Below are 20709 nucleotides of genomic sequence, written 5' to 3'. Positions count from 1 at the left end.
GGGCAGGGTCCTCGCCCTCTGTATCAGTCCGTCACTGTTAGTTTGTTTACTGTAAGTGATATCTGTAACTTGTATGTAACCCCTTCTCATGTACAGCATCATGTAATCAATGGTGCTATAGAAATAAATAATAATAATAACAATAATAATAATATAATGCTCCATACAGTTTATGATGGGCTCCATAAGATGCTCCATATTAAAATATGCCCCATATAATGCTGCACAAATGCTGATTATGGCCCCATAAGATGCTCCATACAGACATTTGACCCGTATAATGCTCCACAAATGTGGATTATGGCCCCATAAGATGCTCCATACAGATAATTGCCCCATATAATGCTGCACATGGCCCCATAAGATGCTCCATACAGATATTTGCCCCATATAATGCTGCACATGGCCCCATAAGATGCTCCATACAGATATTTGCCCCCATATAGTGCTGCACATGGCCCCATACAGATGCCCCATACAGATATTTTCCCCATATGCTTTTGCTGCGATTAAAAAAAAAAAAAACTTACATACTCACCTCTAAGGCTCCCGACACCCGGCACTTGCTATAGTCACCTGCTCCTCGTTCCACCGCTGACCGCCGCTGTGTCTTCCCCGTCCTCTGCACCGACAGTCAGGAAGAGGGCGGCGCGCACTAATCGGGTCACCGCGCCCTCTGACCTGAGCGTCACTGCGGAAGACAAAGCGGCGCCAACGGTGGAACGAGGAGCACGTGAATATTGTGCACTGCCCCCCGTTTCACCTGTTTCTGGCACCGTCGCTGCACGTCTGTTCCCCGGAGCCGCATTTTCTTCCTATAGTGAGCGGTCACCGTTACCGCTCATTACAGTAATTAATATGGGCTCCACTCCTATGGGAGGTGGAGCCGCATATTCATTACTGTAATGAGCGGTACCATGTGATCGCTCAGTTCAGGGAGAAGCTGCAGCGCCGGGGAAGCAGGGACCTGCAGGGACCGCGCCAGGAGCAGGTAAGTATAATTAGACAGCCCTCACTGCCCCTCCTCTGCCGACCCCTGGGTATGACTCGAGTATAAGCCGAGAGGGGGACTTTTAGCTCAAAAAAATGGGCTGAAAATCTCAGCTTATACTCGAGTATATACGGTCACTTGATTTTTTAGATTTGACGCTTTAGGGGACTTTAAAGAAGCACTCCCATCAGACTATTTTACTCCTATTATATTGCAATCATCATATTATATAGCACTGTGTATTTACAATTGCTTATTTTGCCTTTCTACTTAGTTATTTATTCTCTTTTCTCTGTTCTATGTAGAAACAGGAAGTTTCTTGTCCTAACAAAATTAATTCCCCTCTTCAACTTCTGACCCAGCTGCTTCCTCCTGTCACTGCCAGGGTCTTTTGCAGTGATGGCTCATACAGGGAACATTGACCTCCTGTTTCTACATAGAGCTTAAAAGGATGCAGTTAGTGAGTTTTTATTTATGTAATGTCATAGACTTAATGGAATAGAAGGTAATTATCTGGGTAGAAAGGCAAAATGAGCAATTGTAAGTGCACAGTGCTATATAATATGATGACTGCAAAATGTTAAGTGGATAAAAATTTTGCTGAAAGTGCTTCTTTACCACTGTACAATGTAGCATTGCAACACGTTGTCAATGTACCCATCAACCTAGCTGTGACGCGGCCCTTTAGTAGGCCCCTGGCTGCATTGGGAACACTATTGGCACACCACAATCACATCGCAGTTTATTGATAGGCAAGTAAATATACTCCCCACCCCTATCTCTGCCATTAGAGACGATGCTGGCTGTATAACACAGTAGGCATCCACTGTATATGAAGTAGTACTTGGATGGTGGGTGTCAAGAAGAGGTTAAGTTGGTTTAGGTTATTTAAAATATTTTTGTAATGCACTTTCATGAAATTATTCCTGTTTCCGAGCATCATCATAGCCATGTGTGAAGAGGCTTGCTGACTAACTCATCTTAATATCCAAGCCAGACCCCTTCTATGTCTCAGCTGATGCATGGAAAATTACGAAGGCTGGTTTAGCTATACAAATGAGCAATCAGCCTGCCCCACTTCACACCACTAATGATGTGCTGACTCAGGAGCTGCCAAACTTGAGTCTAGGACTGAAAGCTAATAACTGGGGCAACTTAAAAAATCAAGGGATATTAGTAAGTTTTTTGAGGTATTTTTAATGTGGACAATCCTTTGAACTATAGATAATCTTAATGCCCCACTCATCTTCAAGTAATGTCCACAGAAGTGTAAAATACTAAAAGTCAGTAATGTTCTTTGCAGCCATTTAATAATCTTATTATTAACACTAGTTCAAGTAAATAAAAATAACAGCATGGTAGTGGATGGCATACTTCTTTCAGCCGTTTCGAACTGAGCAGGCGCTTCTTCCTGGTCCCAAGTACTGCCCAGGTAGCACACCTGTTTGCAAACAATACTTTTTTTTGTCCGTACTATTGCTTTTAATATGGATGGGTGTGGTTTTCTCCCCACCAGTGAAATAACAGGTGTGCTACCTTGGCAGTACTTGGAACCAGGAAGAAGCATCTGATTGGTGCGAAACGACTGTTTCCAAACAAAGAAGTATGCCATCCACTACCACACTGTTATTTTTATTATTTAAATAAAGACTATGAATGTTATGTCATTTTTTCTCTACAATACTTATATATAACACATCTAAAAGTATTTTTTGCAAATGGACAAGATCAAACATATACTGTACAGGTCCTTCTCAAAAAATTAGCATATAGTGTTAAATTTCATTATTTACCATAATGTAATGATTACAATTAAACTTTCATATATTATAGATTCATTATCCACCAACTGAAATTTGTCAGGTCTTTTATTGTTTTAATACTGATGATTTTGGCATACAACTCCTGATAACCCAAAAAACCTGTCTCAATAAATTAGCATATCAAGAAAAGGTTCTCTAAACGACCTATTACCCTAATCTTCTGAATCAACTAATTAACTCTAAACACATGCAAAAGATACCTGAGGCTTTTATAAACTCCCTGCCTGGTTCATTACTCAAAACCCCCATCATGGGTAAGACTAGCGACCTGACAGATGTCAAGAAGGCCATCATTGACACCCTCAAGCAAGAGGGTAAGACCCAGAAAGAAATTTCTCAACAAATAGGCTGTTCCCAGAGTGCTGTATCAAGGCACCTCAATGGTAAGTCTGTTGGAAGGAAACAATGTGGCAGAAAACGCTGTACAACGAGAAGAGGAGACCGGACCCTGAGGAAGATTGTGGAGAAGGACCGATTCCAGACCTTGGGGAACCTGAGGAAGCAGTGGACTGAGTCTGGTGTGGAAACATCCAGGTCCACCGTGCACAGGCGTGTGCAGGAAATGGGCTACAGGTGCCACATTCCCCAGGTAAAGCCACTTTTGAGCTACAGAGAAGCAGCACTGGACTGTTGCTAAGTGGTCCCAAGTACTTTTTTCTGATGAAAGCAAATTTTGCATGTCATTCGGAAATCAAGGTGCCAGAGTCTGGAGGAAGACTGGGGAGAAGGAAATGCCAAAATGCCTGAAGTCCAGTGTCAAGTACCCACAGTCAGTGATGGTGTGGGGTGCCATGTCAGCTGCTGGTGTTGGTCCACTGTGTTTCATCAAGGGCAGGGTCAATGCAGCTAGCTATCAGGAGATTTTGGAGCACTTCATGCTTCCATCGGCTGAAATGCTTTATGGAGATGAAGATTTCATTTTTCAGCACGACCTGGCACCTGCTCACAGTGCCAAAACCACTGGTAAATGGTTTACTGACCATGGTATTACTGTGCTCAATTGGCCTGCCAACTCTCCTGACCTGAACCCCATAGAGAATCTGTGGGATATTGTGAAGAGAAAGTTGAGAGACGCAAGACCCAACACTCTGGATGAGCTTAAGGCCGCTATTGAAGCATCCTGGGCCTCCATAACATCTCAGCAGTGTCACAGGCTGATTGCCTCCATGCCACGCCGCATTGAAGCAGTCATTTCTGCCAAAGGATTCCCGACCAAGTATTGAGTGCATAACTGAACATTATTATTTGTTGGTTTTTTTGTTTGTTATTAAAAAACACTTTTATTTGATTGGATGGGTGAAATATGCTAATTTATTGAGACAGGTTTTTTGGGTTATCAGGAGTTGTATGCCAAAATCATCAGTATTAAAACAATAAAAGACCTGACAAATTTCAGTTGGTGGATAATGAATCTATAATATATGAAAGTTTAATTGAAATCATTACATTATGGTAAATAATGAAATTTAACACTATATGCTAATTTTTTGAGAAGGACCTGTATGTAGTAGAAACTGAAAAGATAGTTAAGCAGTGCTCTGTGATACTGTAACCTGCTTCTTTGCTGGTAATAGATGACCAATTTAGCAGATCTTCTGCCCGAAAATTGAAGTTTGACATTAGCACCACAACAAAAGGAAAAGAAAACTTACTTTTTGTAACGACACCTTCGAGCCGGATGATATTTGGATGATCAAATTGTCCCATGATACTGGCTTCTCGGAGAAAATCTCGTCGCTGCCTGTCCATGTAACCTCCTTTTAAAGTTTTAATAGCCACAGGGATTTCTTTCTTTGCAGGTGTCTTCAATCTTCCGCTGCATACCTCTCCAAACTCCCCTAAAATGATAACTTAGTATTAATACAGATACCACAAACATTACGTATGCTACGTGTAGAGGATACAATTTTATAAAACCAACTATATATTATAGATATTTATCTATTTTATACACAGTAATGTGCAAATGTTTTAGGCAGATGTGGATATTATGCTGCAAAATAGGAATGCTTTCTAATATAGAAGCGTTAATAGTTTATTTTTAGCAATTAATAAAATGCAAAGTAAATTAACTAATTAGAAATCTGGATCAAATCAATATTTGGTGTGAGTACCCTTTGTATTCAAAACAGCATGAAACCATCAGTTCTTGAAGCACACAGTTTTTGAAAGAACTCAGCAGAGTGGTTGTTCTAAACAAATTGCAAATATACAGTATATGCCATGCACTGTATGGACATTGAGAACACTAGTGGCTTGCAGTACTAACCACCAGCCACAGCAGGCCGCTGTTTCCCTTATTTAGAGTAAGCAGTGTAGATGAAAGCCCCGGGAGGGATCCAGCACCAGTGACGCACCTAGAGGGCCATCTCACAACTTAGTGGTGGTATCACACATCGGTTGGAGAATCCCTACTTTCCTCTTGACCAGTCGGTCGGACAGACGTAATTTTGCATCATTACAGAACCAGGTTGGTAAGTCCTGAGTTCAGGACCACCGCAGTGATCATGGTGGGAGTGCTGGCTAGCATGTACACAAACATAGTATGGTGCAAAACTTAGTTAGGCAGTTATAGGCGCCGGATTGTGTCAGTGGCCAAAATACTCAGATCTCGGAGCTAACCATATATAAAAGGATCACAGCTGTGGGAAAGTGTTCACAACTCCATATTGAACATTTCATAGGTGGAGGTGGAAGCAAAGGGAGATTTTTTGTTAAGTTTGTGAACTGCTGTCCTGCGCCACCAATAGATCATCTTTGACATCCATTTGATTACTCCTATATCCTTGATAAACTTCTCAGCTATCGTATTAGGCGGGGGGTACTGTTACGCTGGAATCACACGAGTGTATGTTGTCACATACCACAGAATCATGGCCGATTATGCAGATGACACTCGGCTAAAACTCTATCAGAGTCAAAGCCGGGTGTCAGTGCACTGTGCTCTAATTCTCTTCTATGAATCAGAGCACAGGTGTGGAGGAGACAGAGAAAGTAATTTCTCCATCTCCTCCATTGTCGACATCAGCCATAATCGCACTGCACTGGGATGACATCCAAGTGCGGTCTGATGTTTCACATACCCATAGACTTGTATGGGTGCGTGCGATCCAATTCGGCAGAATAAAATAATCGCAGATCTCAGCTGGCTCATAGAATAACACTGGGCCGAGTGCTATGTGATGTTTGATCTCATAGCACTCGCCATGTCATACACTCATGTGAGTGAGCCCTTTGGTCAATTATAGCAACGTAGTGACTACACCTGAGTTTACTGAGTTGTGCATTACTGTGGACCTTCCCAAGATTGACTGGGTGTATGTGAATCTGTTTGGGCTCTTTCTCGTGTTATTGGAAGAGCGTTTATCCAGGTTGGTTAGTAAAAAGTTCCTCTGACAAACTTGGTGTTAGGCCTTTTTCCTTGTTCACAGTTTCGCTGTATTCTGGGGAGCCCACCCAGGTACACGGTCTACAACAGCACAAAGTCTTCTAGACATAGAATGAACACATTGGTGACATATCGTGACATCTTTCTTTTTCCATTCTTCAAAACAACCTACTTTAGGCCCTGGAAGCTGAAAGGAGAGTGATGGTCGACTTGTCTCTTCAGAATTCCCCATAGGTGTTTAGCTGGGTTCAGATCAGGAGACACTTGGTCGCTGAATCAATTTCACCATAATCTTCTTCAGAAATGCGACAGATGTGTCTTTACGATCATAGTTGGAAAACTGCACGTCTATCAAGGGCACGGAGTGATGGTAGCATCTTCTCTTTCAATATTGAGCTATACATTTGTGAATTCACGATACCATTGTAGGGGATGTGGCGGTACATGTAATATTCCACCCCCTTGTCATGTGATAAAGTTATTATTGCTGCTATGTGTCTAATATTTATAATCTTATATTGCTTGTACTTCTTATATAGGGAAAGTGTAGTATTGGAGTTTGGACACTAGATGGGGTAAAGTAATGTGCATAGTTATGATAGGAGGGGTCAGCTGCAGTTAAGACAGGGAAGACTTCCTGATTATAGACACGTGCTTAACCCCTTAAGCCCCGAGGGTGGTTTGCATGTTAATGACCGGGCCAATTTTTACAATTCTGACCACTGTCCCTATATGAGGTTATAACTCTGGAACGCTTCAACGGATCTTGGCGATTCTGACATTGTTTTCTCATGACGTATTGTACTTCATGTTAGTGGTAAAATTTATTCGATATAACTTGCGTTTATTTGTGAAAAAAACGGAAATTTGGCGAAAATTTTGAAAATTTCGCAATTTTCCAACTTTGAATTTTTATACCCTTAAATCACAGAGATATGTCATGCAAAATACTTAATAAGTAACATTTCCCACATGTCTACTTTACATCAGCACAATTTTGGAACAAAATTTTTTTTTTGTTAGGGAGTTATAAGGGTTAAAAGTTGACCAGCAATTTCTCATTTTTGCAACACCATTTTTTTTTTAGGGACCACATCTCATTTGAAGTCATTTTGAGGGGTCTATATGATAGAAAATACCCAAGTGTGACACCATTCTAAAAACTGCACCCCTCAAGGTGCTCAAAACTACATTCAAGAAGTTTATTAACCCTTCAGGTGTTTTACAGGAATTTTTGGAATGTTTAAATAAAAATGAACATTTAACTTTTTTTCACACAAAATTTATTTTAGCTCCAATTTGTTTTATTTTACCAAGGGTAACAGGAGAAAATGGACCCCAATAGTTGTTGTACAATTTGTCCTGAGTACGCTGATACCCCATATGTGGGGATAAACCACTGTTTGGGCGCATGGCAGAGCTCGGAAGGAAAGGAGCGCCATTTGACTTTTCAATGCAAAATTGACTGGAATTGAGATGGGACGCCATGTTGCGTTTGGAGAGCCCCTGATGTGCCTAAACATTGAAACCCCCCACAAGTGACACCATTTTGGAAAGTAGACCCCTTAAGGAACTTATCTAGATGTGTGGTGAGCACTTTGACCCACCAAGTGCTTCATAGAAGTTTATAATGCAGAGCCATAAAAATAAAAAATCATATTTTTTCACAAAAATGATATTTTTGCCCCCAATTTTTTATTTTCCCAAGGGTAAGAGAAGAAATTAGACCACAAAAGTTGTTGTGCAATTTGTCCTGAGTACGCTGACACCCAATATGTGGGTGTAAACCATTGTTTGGGCGCATGGCAGAGCTCGGAAGGGAAGGAGCGCCATTTGACTTTTCAATGCAAAATTGACTGGAATCGAGATGGGACGCCATGTTGCGTTTGGAGAGCCCCTGATGTGCCTAAACATTGAAACCCCCCACAAGTGACACCATTTTGGAAAGTAGACCCCTTAAGGAACTTATCTAGATGTGTGGTGAGCACTTTGACCCACCAAGTGCTTCATAGAAGTTTATAATGCAGAGCCATAAAAATAAAAAATCATATTTTTTCACAAAAATGATATTTTTGCCCCCAATTTTTTATTTTCCCAAGGGTAAGAGAAGAAATTAGACCACAAAAGTTGTTGTGCAATTTGTCCTGAGTACGCTGACACCCAATATGTGGGTGTAAACCATTGTTTGGGCGCATGGCAGAGCTCGGAAGGGAAGGAGCGCCATTTGACTTTTCAATGCAAAATTGACTGGAATCGAGATGGGACGCCATGTTGCGTTTGGAGAGCCCCTGATGTGCCTAAACATTGAAACCCCCCACAAGTGACACCATTTTGGAAAGTAGACCCCTTAAGGAACTTATCTAGTTGTGTGGTGAGCACTTTGACCCACCAAGTGCTTCATAGAAGTTTATAATGCAGAGCCGTAAAAATAAAAAATCATATTTTTTCACAAAAATGATATTTTTGCCCCCAATTTTTTATTTTCCCAAGGGTAAGAGAAGAAATTAGACCACAAAAGTTGTTGTGCAATTTGTCCTGAGTACGCGGATACCCCATATGTGGGTGCAAACCATTGTTTGGGCGCATGACAGAGCTCGGAAGGGAAGGAGCGCCATTTGACTTTTCAATGCAAAATTGACTGGAATTGAGATGGGACGCCATGTTGCGTTTGGAGAGCCACTGATGTGCCTAAACATTGAAACCACCCAAAAGTGACACCATTTTGGAAAGTAGACCCCCTAAGGAACTTATCTAGATGTGTTTTGAGAGCTTTGAGCCCCCAAGTGTTTCACTACAGTTTATAACGCAGAGCCGTGAAAATAAAAATTCTTTTTTTTTTTTTCACAAAAATGATTTTTTAGTCCCCAGTTTTGTATTTTCACAAGTGCAACAGGATAAATTGGACCCCAAAAGTTGTTGTCCAATTTGTCCTGTGTACGCTGATACCCCATATATGGGGGGAAGCACTGTTTGGACGCATGGCAGAGCTCGGAAGGGAAGGAGCGCCATTTGGAATACAGACTTAGATGGATTGGTCTGCAGGCGTCACGCTGCATTTGCAGAGCCCCTGATGTACCCAAACAGTAGAAACCCCCCACATGTGACCCCATATTGGAAACTAGACCGCCCAAGGAACTTATCTAGATGTGTTGTGAGAACTTTGATCCCCCAAGTGTTTCACTACAGTTTATAACGCAGAGCCGTGAAAATAAAAATTCTTTTTTTTTCACAAAAATGATTTTTTAGCCCCCAGTTATGTATTTTTACAAGGGTAACAGGATAAATTGGACCCCAAAAGTTGTTGTCCAACTTGTCCTGTGTACGCTGATACCCCATATGTGGGGGGAAGCACTGTTTGGGCGCATGGCAGAGCTCGGAAGGGAAGGAGCGCCATTTGGAATACAGACTTAGATGGATTGGTCTGCAGGTGTCACGTTGCATTTGCAGAGCCCCTGATGTACCCAAACAGTAGAAACCCCCCACAAGTGACCCCATATTGGAAACTAGACCCCCCAAGGAACTTATCTAGATGTGTTGTGAGAACTTTGAACCCCCAAGTGTTTCACTACAGCTTATAACGCAGAGCCGTGAAAATAAAAATTCTTTTTTTTTTCACAAAAATGATTTTTTAGCCCCCAGTTATGTATTTTCACAAGGGTAACAGGATAAATTGGACCCCAAAAGTTGTTGTCCAATTTGTCCTGACTACGCTGATACCCCATATGTGGGGGGGAAGCACTGTTTGGGTGCATGGCAGAGCTCGGAAGGGGAGGAGCGCCATTTGGAATACAGACTTAGATGGATTGGTCTGCAGGCGTCACGTTGCATTTGCAGAGCCCCTGATGTACCCAAACAGTACAAACCCCCCACAAGTGACCCCATATTGGAAACTAGACCTCCCAAGGAACCTATCTAGATGTGTTGTGAGAACTTTGAACCCCCAAGGTTTTCACTGCAGTTTGCAACGCAGAGCCGCGAAAATAAAAAAAATCTTATTTTTCCCACAAAAATGATTTTTAGCCCCCACATTTTTATTTTCCCAAGGATTACAAGAGAACTTGGACCCCAAAAGTTGTCCAATTTGTCCTGAGTACGCTGATACCCCATATGTTGGGGTAAACCCCTGTTTGGGCGCACCGGAGAGCTCGGAAGGGAAGGAGCACTGTTTTACTTTTTCAGCGCAGAATTGGCTGGAATTGAGATCGGACGCCATGTCGCGTTTGGAGAGCCCCTGATGTGCCTGAACAGTGGAAACTCCCCAATTCTACCTGAAACCCTAACACACCCCTAACCCTAATCCCAACGGTAACCCTAACCACACCCCTAACCCTGACACACCCCTAATTCTAATCCCAACCCTAATCCCAACCGTAAATATAATCCAAACCCTAACCCTAACTTTAGCCCCAACCCTAACCCTAACTTTAGCCCCAACCCTAACCCTAACTTTAGCCCCAACCCTAACCCTTACTTTAGCTCCAACCCTAACCCCAACCCTAACCCTAGCCCCAACCCTAACCCTAGCCCTAACCCTAGCCCTACCCCTAACCCTAGCCCCTACCCTAACCCCAACCCTAGCCCCAACCCTAGCCCCAACCCTAGCCCTAACCCTAGCCCTAACCCTAGCCCCAACCCTAACCCTAGCCCTAACCCTAGCCCCAACCCTAACCCTAACCCTAACCCTAGCCCTGATGGGAAAATGGAAATAAATACATTTTTTTAATTTTATTATTTTTCCCTAACTAAGGGGGTGATGAAGGGGGGTTTGATTTACTTTTATAGCGTTTTTTATATCGGATTTTTATGATTGGCAGCTGTCACACACTAAAATACGCTTTTTTTATAGCAAAAAAGTTTTTGCGTCTCCACATTTTGAGACCTATAATTTTTCCATATTTTGGTCCACAGAGTCATGTGAGGTCTTGTTTTTTGCGGGACGAGTTGACATTTTTATTGGTAACATTTATGGACACGTGACAGTTTTTCATCACTTTTTATTCCGATTTTTGTGAGGCAGAATGACCAATAACCAGCTATTCATGAATTTCTTTTGGGGGAGGCGTTTATACCGTTCCGCGTTTGGTAAAGTGGATGAAGCAGTATTATTCGTCGGGTCAGTACGATTACAGCGATACCTCATTTATATCTTTTTTTATGTTTTGGCGCTTTTATACGATAAAAGCTATTTTATAGAAAAAATAATTATTTTGGCATCGCTTTATTCTCAGGACTATAACTTTTTATTTTTTTGCTTATTATGCTTTGTCATAGCTCGTTTTTTGCGGGACAAGATGACGTTTTCAGCGGTATCATGGTTATTTATATCCGTCTTTTTGATCGCGTGTTATTCCACTTTTTGTTCGGCGGTATGATAATAAAGCGTTGTTTTTTGGCTGTTTTTTTGTTTTTTTTCTTACGGTGTTCACTGAAGGGGTTAACTAGTGGGACAGTTTTATAGGTCGGGTCGTTACGGACGCGGCGATACTAAATATGCGTACATTTATTGTTTTTTTTGTTTTTTTTAGATAAAGAAATGTATTTATGGGAATAATATATTTTTTTATTTATTTATTTAGTAATTTTTTTTTTTTTTTTTTTACACATGTGGAAATTTTTTTTTTTTACTTTTTTACTTTGTCCCAGGGGGGGACATCACAGATCACCGATCTTACAGTTTGCACAGCACTCTGTAAGATGGGCGATCTCACTGACATCACTGCAGGCTTACCAGCACCTGCAGGCGACCCGGAAGTACTCCCTGCAGGACCCGGATGCAGCCCCACGGCCATTTTGGATCCGGGGACTGCAGGGAGAAAACGCTCGGTACACGGTGAGTACATCACCGTGTACCGATCGTCTCAGGGAAGCACGCAGGGAGCCCCCTCCCTGCGCGATGCTTCCCTGTACCGCCGGCACATCGTGATCATGTTTGATCGCGGTGTGCCGGGGGTTAATGTGCCGGGAGCGGTCCGTGACCGCTCCTGGCACATTGTGCCGGATGTCAGCTGCGATAGTCAGCTGACACCTGGCCGCGATCGGCCGCGCTCCCCCCGTGAGCACGGCCGATCGCATATGACGTACTATCCCGTCACTGGGAAATAAGTCCCAGGTCACCTGGACGGGATAGTACATCATATGGGATTAAGGGGTTAAGTGCCCAGGATAATAGCAGCTACCACGCAACATTCTTTTATTAAGAGAAAGAGCCCAGCCATCCACAGCATTGGGCAAGAACAGCAGAGGCCAGTAAAGCAGCAGGAAAGGAGAAAGACAAGACAGTATTGGGGGGTACACATAGCCCTAGGATGTGGCAGCTCATAGCTTGGGAGGATGCCCTCAGTACCGGAACAAATCAGTTGAGGGGGAGCTTCCAGAAGCAGCAAGCCTGAAACAGGAGGACGTTGGGTCACCACAAAGCACAGTACTGAAGGGCAGGTCACTCGCCAGGTGGCAACTAGCTTCGGAGATGGAAACTCTCTTGTCTGGGGCAAAGCAGACTAAGGAAGGCCTAACCGTAGCAGAGATGAATTGGGAGGACACTGAGGAACCGTGTGGCATGGTCCAACCATGGTATGTGTTCTGTGACAGGAAGGAAGGTGCAGGGAAAGAAGATGAGATGTGTAATGCGAATTCTGTTGTAAATGCTGTGAAGAATCTGGATGTGCTGCATAAAGCTAACAGATAAGTTGTTTATTTGATAGTTGAAAAGGACTGTGTCTCAATCTTTATTACACTGACTGTTGGGAACCCACGGCAAAACAAAGGTGACCCTGACGGCGCAGATAATGGAGCCACAGGTACACAAAGTAATGGACAATGTTTTCATGCATTGGGAGACCCAGGCATTGATGTACCAGAGTGTTCGGCCATGAATACGGCCCCGGGCCATCCTCTTACACCATCAATGAAATGTAGCTCCAGACACCAGAAGCACTCATGCAGACCCACATAAGGACATTGCCAATACAATGTTTCACTATAGGCACCATGCATTTTTCTAAATTTATTTTTCTTGGTGCCTAAAGTTAAACATTTTGTTATCTTACAAAGCATCTCTTATATACTGATAACGATTATTATTACTCTTTAATTTTGGTTTTGCTGGTAATTTTTGTATGAATCTTAGATATTTACACATGCATGATTTGAATGAGACAAATCTCCAGCAGAAAACAGCACTAACTAATTAGATGAGATGTCAGCAATTCTAATCCCTGGGAGACCTGGAGTTAGACGGTCACATCAACTACTGCATCGCACTCTTTTATAGAGATGGTGTGATTCATGTCCTATTTTAAATGGACTACCTTTCGTTCGGTGCTGAGAGGGTTAAGGACTCTTTTCATGCCGGCTGAGACCATATAGCCTGGTTGTTCTCAGCTGCAACTGCATATCATTTACTCAATCTATATATAATGGCTCTGGGCATTTGTCCCTGCTGGTGAAAGATTCATCTTCCTATGCTGAGTGCTAAAGCTAAGTGGTTGTTATAGTAGTTATCTGTAGTTTGCTGTAGTATGTGTGTGTTTATCTCCTGGTCCCTATTCCCGTTTAGTCTATTGCTCCCTGTCCCTATCCTCCTCCCTATTGTTGGTTTGTGCTTTTGTATGATATAAGTTTTCTGTTATCCCTGTTTTGTCTTTGTGTCTTGTTTACCTTACATTTCTGTCACATTACTCATGGGGTGAGGGAGGAGACAGATTAGGGTTTAGCAGGAGCATAGCAAGCTTGGAGACCCTGGCCTCTCTACCTTCAAGAGTACCTCCAGGACAGGGTTATTTAGGATCCCAGCTCCAGGGACAGTTTGAGGCCCCTTATCAAATATCGTCACAGTATGAAAGCTACATGTTCACCAATTGTTTATGCAGAATTTTCCTTTTATGTGAAAAAGTCTGCATTGAACCTAATTCTTGGGAATGTATCATTAGAGCTCAACTGTTGTTCTTAGCATAAGAAGCTCGGAATGAGTGTTAAGTCATATCAGCAACATTTAGTTTGAAATATAAAAAGATAAATCAAATGCTTGTGAAAAGACATACTAGTGGAACCTTCTACTCAAATGAGAAACCTGCAGTCCTAAAGGAACAAAAATCAAATAAATATTTATACAAGCAAATCATCAGCGGGTTGGTGAAGGTGATAATCAGATAACACTTCATGCTAAGAATACTCACATTATATTAAGTTATGTATAGCTTGTTGAAGTCTGCTAGTATCCCATTGTCTAGAATATTTCCACAGTGTTTTTTTTAAACTGGTGCAGCCATCACATTTTTTACCAGGTGAAGCCATTTCAGGAAACGCTACCAATCGTCTTCCTGAAGTGGTTTCGCTGGCTGATAAGCTGATGTTCTTGCTGCGGCTCCAGCGATGGTGTCTTTTCCCAGTAGAAGCTGGCCCCAAAGAATGAACATGTAGATTCTTTCAACTGCTTCATGGTTTCTGAACTCTGAAGTGGTTAAAAGTGATAAAGGTGGAACGTGCACAATTGCTGAGCTCTCCTATGTTCATTTTATGCAACACTTTTTCAGTGTTTATGTGCACATACCGTTTTTTTTTTTTCAGTAAAGTCTCCTAAGGCTACTTTCACACTAGCGATTTTTTCAATACGTCACAATGTGTAGTTTAGGGGAAAAAACGCATCCTGCAAAGTTGTCTGCAGGATGCGTTTTTGCCCCATAGACTAACATTAGCGACGCATTGCGACGCATTGACACACGTCGCAACCGTCGTGCGACGGTTACGCCGTGTTGTGGCGGTCCGCCGGGAGCAAAAAACGTTACATGTAATGTTTTTTGCTGCTGACGGTCCGCTTTTTCCGACCGCGCATGTGTGGCCGGAACTCCGCCCCACCTCTCCGCACCTCACAATGGGGCAGCGGATGCGCTGGAAAAATGCATCCGCTGCCCCCGTTGTGCGGCGCTTTCGCTGCTTGCGTTGGTGCGCCGCAACGTCGCATAGCGACGTGCGGTGCACGACACAAGTGTGAAAGTAGCCTAACTGGTCACCTTTGAGAGCAATTTTTTTATGCATCTTTTTTAGTTAAAAAAAGAAATGGATAATTAAGAGGTAAATTTAAGGCCAAATTCACATGGTCAAAATATAGCTCCATATCAGATAATATATTAACCCCTTCTTTATGTAAGTAATCGGCCGAGTCCCTGCCTTTGATACGGGCTCACACTTGGAGCCTGCATCTTTCTCCGCACTCCACATTTTCATCAGCCATTAAGTGCCTCTAACTAACCAGTTAACCAGTTACATGCTGCTGTGAATCACTGAAACATTTAACACACAGACAGGAAGCAAGTCACAAATATCATCCGTTGGCGAGCCCATCACGTTATCGCGGGTGCCGATAGGTTGTCATGACAGTACAACTCACAGCCCACCAAAAATAAGTCCTTATCTGGCTGGAAAAATAAAAAACTTATGAATCTTGGAAGAAGGGAAGGAAAAAACGAAAACAAAAAAACGAAAAATTGCCCAGGGGCTTGAAGGTATAAGAGTACAAGAGCTGAACTCCCCTGAGTATCTATTGGACAAACTACAATTGAAAGAGAACCTTTTGGTGATTTAAGAGCAGTGCAGTAGAACGGAGCTCCAATATGGCTGATGTTAGAATGGAAATATTACCAAATCCTCATACATTTTTTATTCTCTTCCTATACTGCTTAGTAAAAGGAGAAAAAAATATAAAAATATATAAAAAAGATCCAATTTTGTCTTTATTCATATTACTCGTGCCATCTTGCCTATATTTTGAAATTATTTTCTCTAAGCATTTACTAAAAATTATGACATGATAACATTTCCAGCCATTTTAAATACAATTTTTTTACAAGGCATCCTAATTTTCACAACAGAAATACACCAGGAATATTTGTGCGGTATTACATGTAATATTTCATAATGACAAACACATTTCCCTGGCACCGGTAATTCCAGTGTGATTTCCCCTTAGATCAACATTACTGGGTTTACGCTAATGTTTCTCTGCATGCTCATCTCATTTATGCAGCAGCCTAACCTTTTTCTGAATATTACAGTGATATTTGAAATAATATCATGGGTTGAGTAGAGCATTTGACATAAGATAATAACTTTGGTGATTCGGTGATTTTTTTCTGTAGTGACCCTGTGCTTAAAATAATAATAATAATAATAATAATAATAATAATAATAATAATAATGTAAATATGATATGTTATCATTTTTAAAGCACCATTCTAGCATTTTTTTTTATTGAAGCGCTGAAGTGGTGCTACTACGCAGCATACAGTGATTTTTTTTGTCTCATGTTGACTGTCAAATAATGAAAACATAAATATTAAAAGAAGGTGGCGTCAGGTGGCGCTATAGAGTTTAAGTCCTCTTTTTCTCTGAAGAGGTAATTTGCATATTATATTTCCCAGAGGAGCATTGCACGGCGAATAAGCCTCCTTACCTTGACAAGCCAGAGCTGGTATGTCACTCTCTATAAGGAGAAATGTTGCCCCTTAGACCCCAGTCCAGAGCCTCTCACCTAGCCAAATTAGTTCTCATGCTTCACACTGACGAGGGCCAACAGCCCGAAACACTGTGTCTGCGAATTGAGATACTGATTTGGCTTTTATCCTAAGTCATATTGCACGACTCGTTAAAGGGTTGATTGTGAATTGTAGGATCGCTACTTCCAATAGGGGGATCTACAGAGTTTAATTCCTCTTTTTCTCTGAAGAGTAGTGTTAAGCGATACCTTCCGATATTCGAAATATCAGTATCGGATTGGATCGGCCGATATCCAAAAAATATTGGATATCGCAGATACCGATAGACGATACCAATGCAAGTCAATGGGACACAAATATCGGAATTAAAATAAGCTGTTTCTATCCTTGACATCCTGTTCTGGAGGGGGGGAAGAGTGTGGGCGGTGCATGGGCGGAGACTGCGTGACTGTGTGGGACCTTGGGGGGTCTGTGTGGGCCTTCTGGGGGTCTGTGCGGGCCTGCCGGGGGTCTGTACGGTCTCTCGGGGGTCTGTGCAGGCTGCCGGGGGTCTGTGTGGGCCTGCCGGGGGTCTGTATGGACCTCTCGGGAGTCTGTGCGGCCGGCCGGGGGTCTGTGCGGTCTGCTGGGGGTCTAAATGGGCCTCTCGGGGGTCTATGTGGCCTGCTGGGTATCTGTGCAGCCTGCCAGGGGTCTGTACGGGCCTCTCTGGGATCTGTGAGGCCTGCCGTGGATCTGTACGGGCCTCTCAGGGGGTCTGTGTGGCCTGCCAGGGGTCTGTGCGGCCTGTGAGGGTCTGGACGGGCCTCTCTGGGGTCTGTGTGGCCTGCCGGGGGTCTGTACGGGCCTCTCTGGGGTCTGTGCGGCCTGCCAGGGGTCTGTGCCGGTGTGCAGGCATCATCCGATGGGACTACAAGTCCCATCGGGCTATGCCTATTACAATGGCAGTGATTGACACATTAGCCAATGATGGGACAGTAGTAGTCCCATCATCCGGCTAATGTGTTGAATGTAAAAAAAAAAAACATACATACTACATAAAACATACATACAACATACATACATACTACATACATACTACATACATACATACATACATACATACATATATACATACATACTACATACAGTACAGACCAAAAATTTGGACACACTTTCTCATTTAAAGATTTTTCTGTATTTTCATGACTATGAAAATTGTAAATTCACACTGAAGGCATCAAAACTATGAATTAACACATGTGGAATTATATACTTAACAAAAAAGTGTGAAACAGCTGAAAATATGTCTTATATTTTAGGTTCTTCAAAGTGGCCATCTTTTGCTTTGTTGACTGCTTAGCACACTCTTGGCATTCTCTTCCAACACTCTTGAAGGAGTTCCCAGAGATGCTTAGCACTTGTTGGCCCTTTTGCCTTCACTCTGCGGTCCAGCTCACCCCAACCATCTATAGAAGCCAGGTCATCTGGCGTAGCACCCCATCACTCTCCTTCATGGTCAAATAGCCCTTACACAGCCTGGAGGTGTGTTTGGGGTCATTGTCCTGTTGAAAACTAAATGATGGTCCAACTAAACGCAAACCGGATTGAATAACGTGCTGCTGCAAGATGCTGTGGTAGCCATGCTGGTTCAGTATGCCTTCAATTTTGAATAAATCCCCAACAGTGTCACCAGCAAAGCACCCCCACACCATCACACCTCCTCCTCTATGCTTCATGGTGAGAACCAGGCACGTAGAGTCCATCCATTCACCTTTTCTGCGCTGCACAAAGACACGGTGGTTGGAACCAAAGATCTCAAATTTGGACTCATCAGACCAAAGCACAGATTTCCACTGGTCTAATGTCCATTCCTTGTGTTCTTTAGACCAAACAAGTCTCTTCTGCTTGTTGCCTGTCCTTAGCAGTGGTTTCCTAGCAGCTATTTTACCATGAAGGCCTGCTGCACAAAGTCTCCTCTTAACAGTTGTTGTAGAAATGTGTCTGCTGCTACAACTCTGTGTGGCATTGACCTAGTCTCTAATCTGAGCTGCTGTTAACCTGCGATTTCTGAGGCTGGTGACTCGAATAAACTTATCCTCAGAAGCAGAGGTGACTCTTGGTCTTCCTTTCCTGGGGTGGTCCTCATGTGAGCCAGTTTCTTTGTAGCGCTTGATGGTTTTTGCCACTGCACTTGGGGACACATTCAAAGTTTTCCCAATATTTTGGACTGATTGACTTTTATTTCTTAAAGTAATGATGGCCACTCGTTTTTCTTTACTTAGCTGCTTTTTTCTTGCCATAATACAAATTCTAACAGTCTATTCAGTAGAACTATCAGCTATGTATCAACCAGACTTCTGCACAACACAACTGATGGTCCCAATCCCATTTATAAGGCAAGAAAATCCACTTATTAAACCTGACAGGGCACACCGGTGAAGTTAAAACCATTCCCGGTGACTACCTCTTAAAGCTCATCAAGAGAATGCTAAGAGTGTGCAAAGCAGTCATGAAAGAAAAAGGTGGCTACTTTGAAGAACCTAGAATATAAGACATAATTTCAGTTGTTTCACACTTTTTTGTTAAGTATATAATTCCACATGTGTTAATTCATAGTTTTGATGCCTTCGGTATGAATGTACAATTTTCATAGTCATGAAAATACAGAAAAATCTTTAAATGAGAAGATGTGTCCAAACTTTTGGTCTGTACTGTATGTAGTATGTATGTAGTATGTAGTATGTATGTAGTGTGTAAGTAGTATGTATGTAGTGTGCAAGCAGTATGTATGTTGTATGTATGTAGTATGTTGTATGTATGTAGTATGTTGTATGTTGTATGTATGTATGCATGTTGTATGTATGTATGTATGTTGTATGTATGTAGTATGTTTTATGTATGTTGTATGTATTTTTTTTTTTTACATTCAACACATTAGCCGGTTGATGGGACTACTACTGTCCCATCATTGGCTAATGTGTCAATCACTGCCATTGTAGCAGGCATAGCCCGATGGGATTTGTAGTTCCATCGGACAATGCCTGCACACCCGCACAGACCTCCAGCAGGCCGCACAGACCCCAGAGAGGCCCATACAGACCCCCGGCAGACCGTACAGACCCCCGGCAGGCTGCACAGACCTGAGAGAGGCCCGTACAGACCTCCGGCAGGCCGCACAGACCCCCGGCAGGCCGCACAGACCCCCTGAGAGGCCCATACAGACCCCCGGCAGGCCACACAGACCCCCGGCCGGCCGCACAGAACCTCGAGAGGCCCGTACAGACCCCCGGCAGGCCGCACAGACCCCCGGTCGGGCGCACAGACCCCCGGCAGGCCCACACAGACCCCCGGCAGGCCGCACAGACCCCCGGCAGGCCACACAGACCCCCGAGAGGCCCGTACAGACCCCCGGCAGGCCACACAGACCCCCAGCAGGATGCACAGACCCCCAAGAGGCCCGCACAGACCCCCGGCAGGCCCGCACAGACCCCCGGCAGGCCCGCACAGACCCCCGGCAGCCTGCACAGATCCCCCCAAGGTCACACACAGACCCCGCCCGCACACACAGACGCAGTCTCCGCCGATGCACTGCCCACACTCCATTAAAGTCCATCATTGCACTATAGGAACTTCCGATTCCGGTATCCAATATTTTAAAAATATCGGAACTCAGTATCGGAAATCCGATACAGTAAATATCGGCCGATACCCAATATTTGCAGCATTGGAATGCTCAACACTACTGAAGAGGCAATTTGCATATAAAAGAAGAGGAGACATCCACAAATTACTCACTACTTCATAGAAAGTAATTTAGATGTTAGAGTCCTCAGTGGTTGATACCTTTTAATGACTAACTGAAAAGATGGTAACAAATTGCAAGCTTTCGAGACTACGCAAGTCCCTTCTGGTCTGGTTCTATGTTTTGATGACCCCAGAAGGTCTGAAGAGCAAATTCCTTAACTGATGTAAAAAAACATAAATCCATGCGAAATATTCATTCCTGCACTAAGTGTGTCAAAGGTCGTCATGAGT

General features: G+C 43.0%; 1 protein-coding gene across 2 annotated transcripts in view; it reads right to left on the bottom strand.

Moving 5' to 3' along the window:
- Positions 1–20709, bottom strand: part of EPHA6 (EPH receptor A6) — a 1249313-nt gene that overhangs the window by 247345 nt on the left and 981259 nt on the right. For both annotated transcript variants that reach the window (XM_069760991.1, XM_069760992.1), the window contains one exon: positions 4467–4652. In XM_069760991.1, coding sequence (XP_069617092.1) covers positions 4467–4652 — 186 coding nt within the window. The remainder of the gene's footprint in view (positions 1–4466; positions 4653–20709) is intronic.

The sequence above is a fragment of the Ranitomeya imitator genome, chromosome 3, assembly GCF_032444005.1.
Source record: "Ranitomeya imitator isolate aRanImi1 chromosome 3, aRanImi1.pri, whole genome shotgun sequence".
Taxonomy (NCBI): Eukaryota; Metazoa; Chordata; class Amphibia; order Anura; family Dendrobatidae; genus Ranitomeya; species Ranitomeya imitator.
The sequence above is the reverse complement of the archived record's forward strand: the minus strand, read 5'-3'. Positions and strand labels throughout refer to the sequence as shown.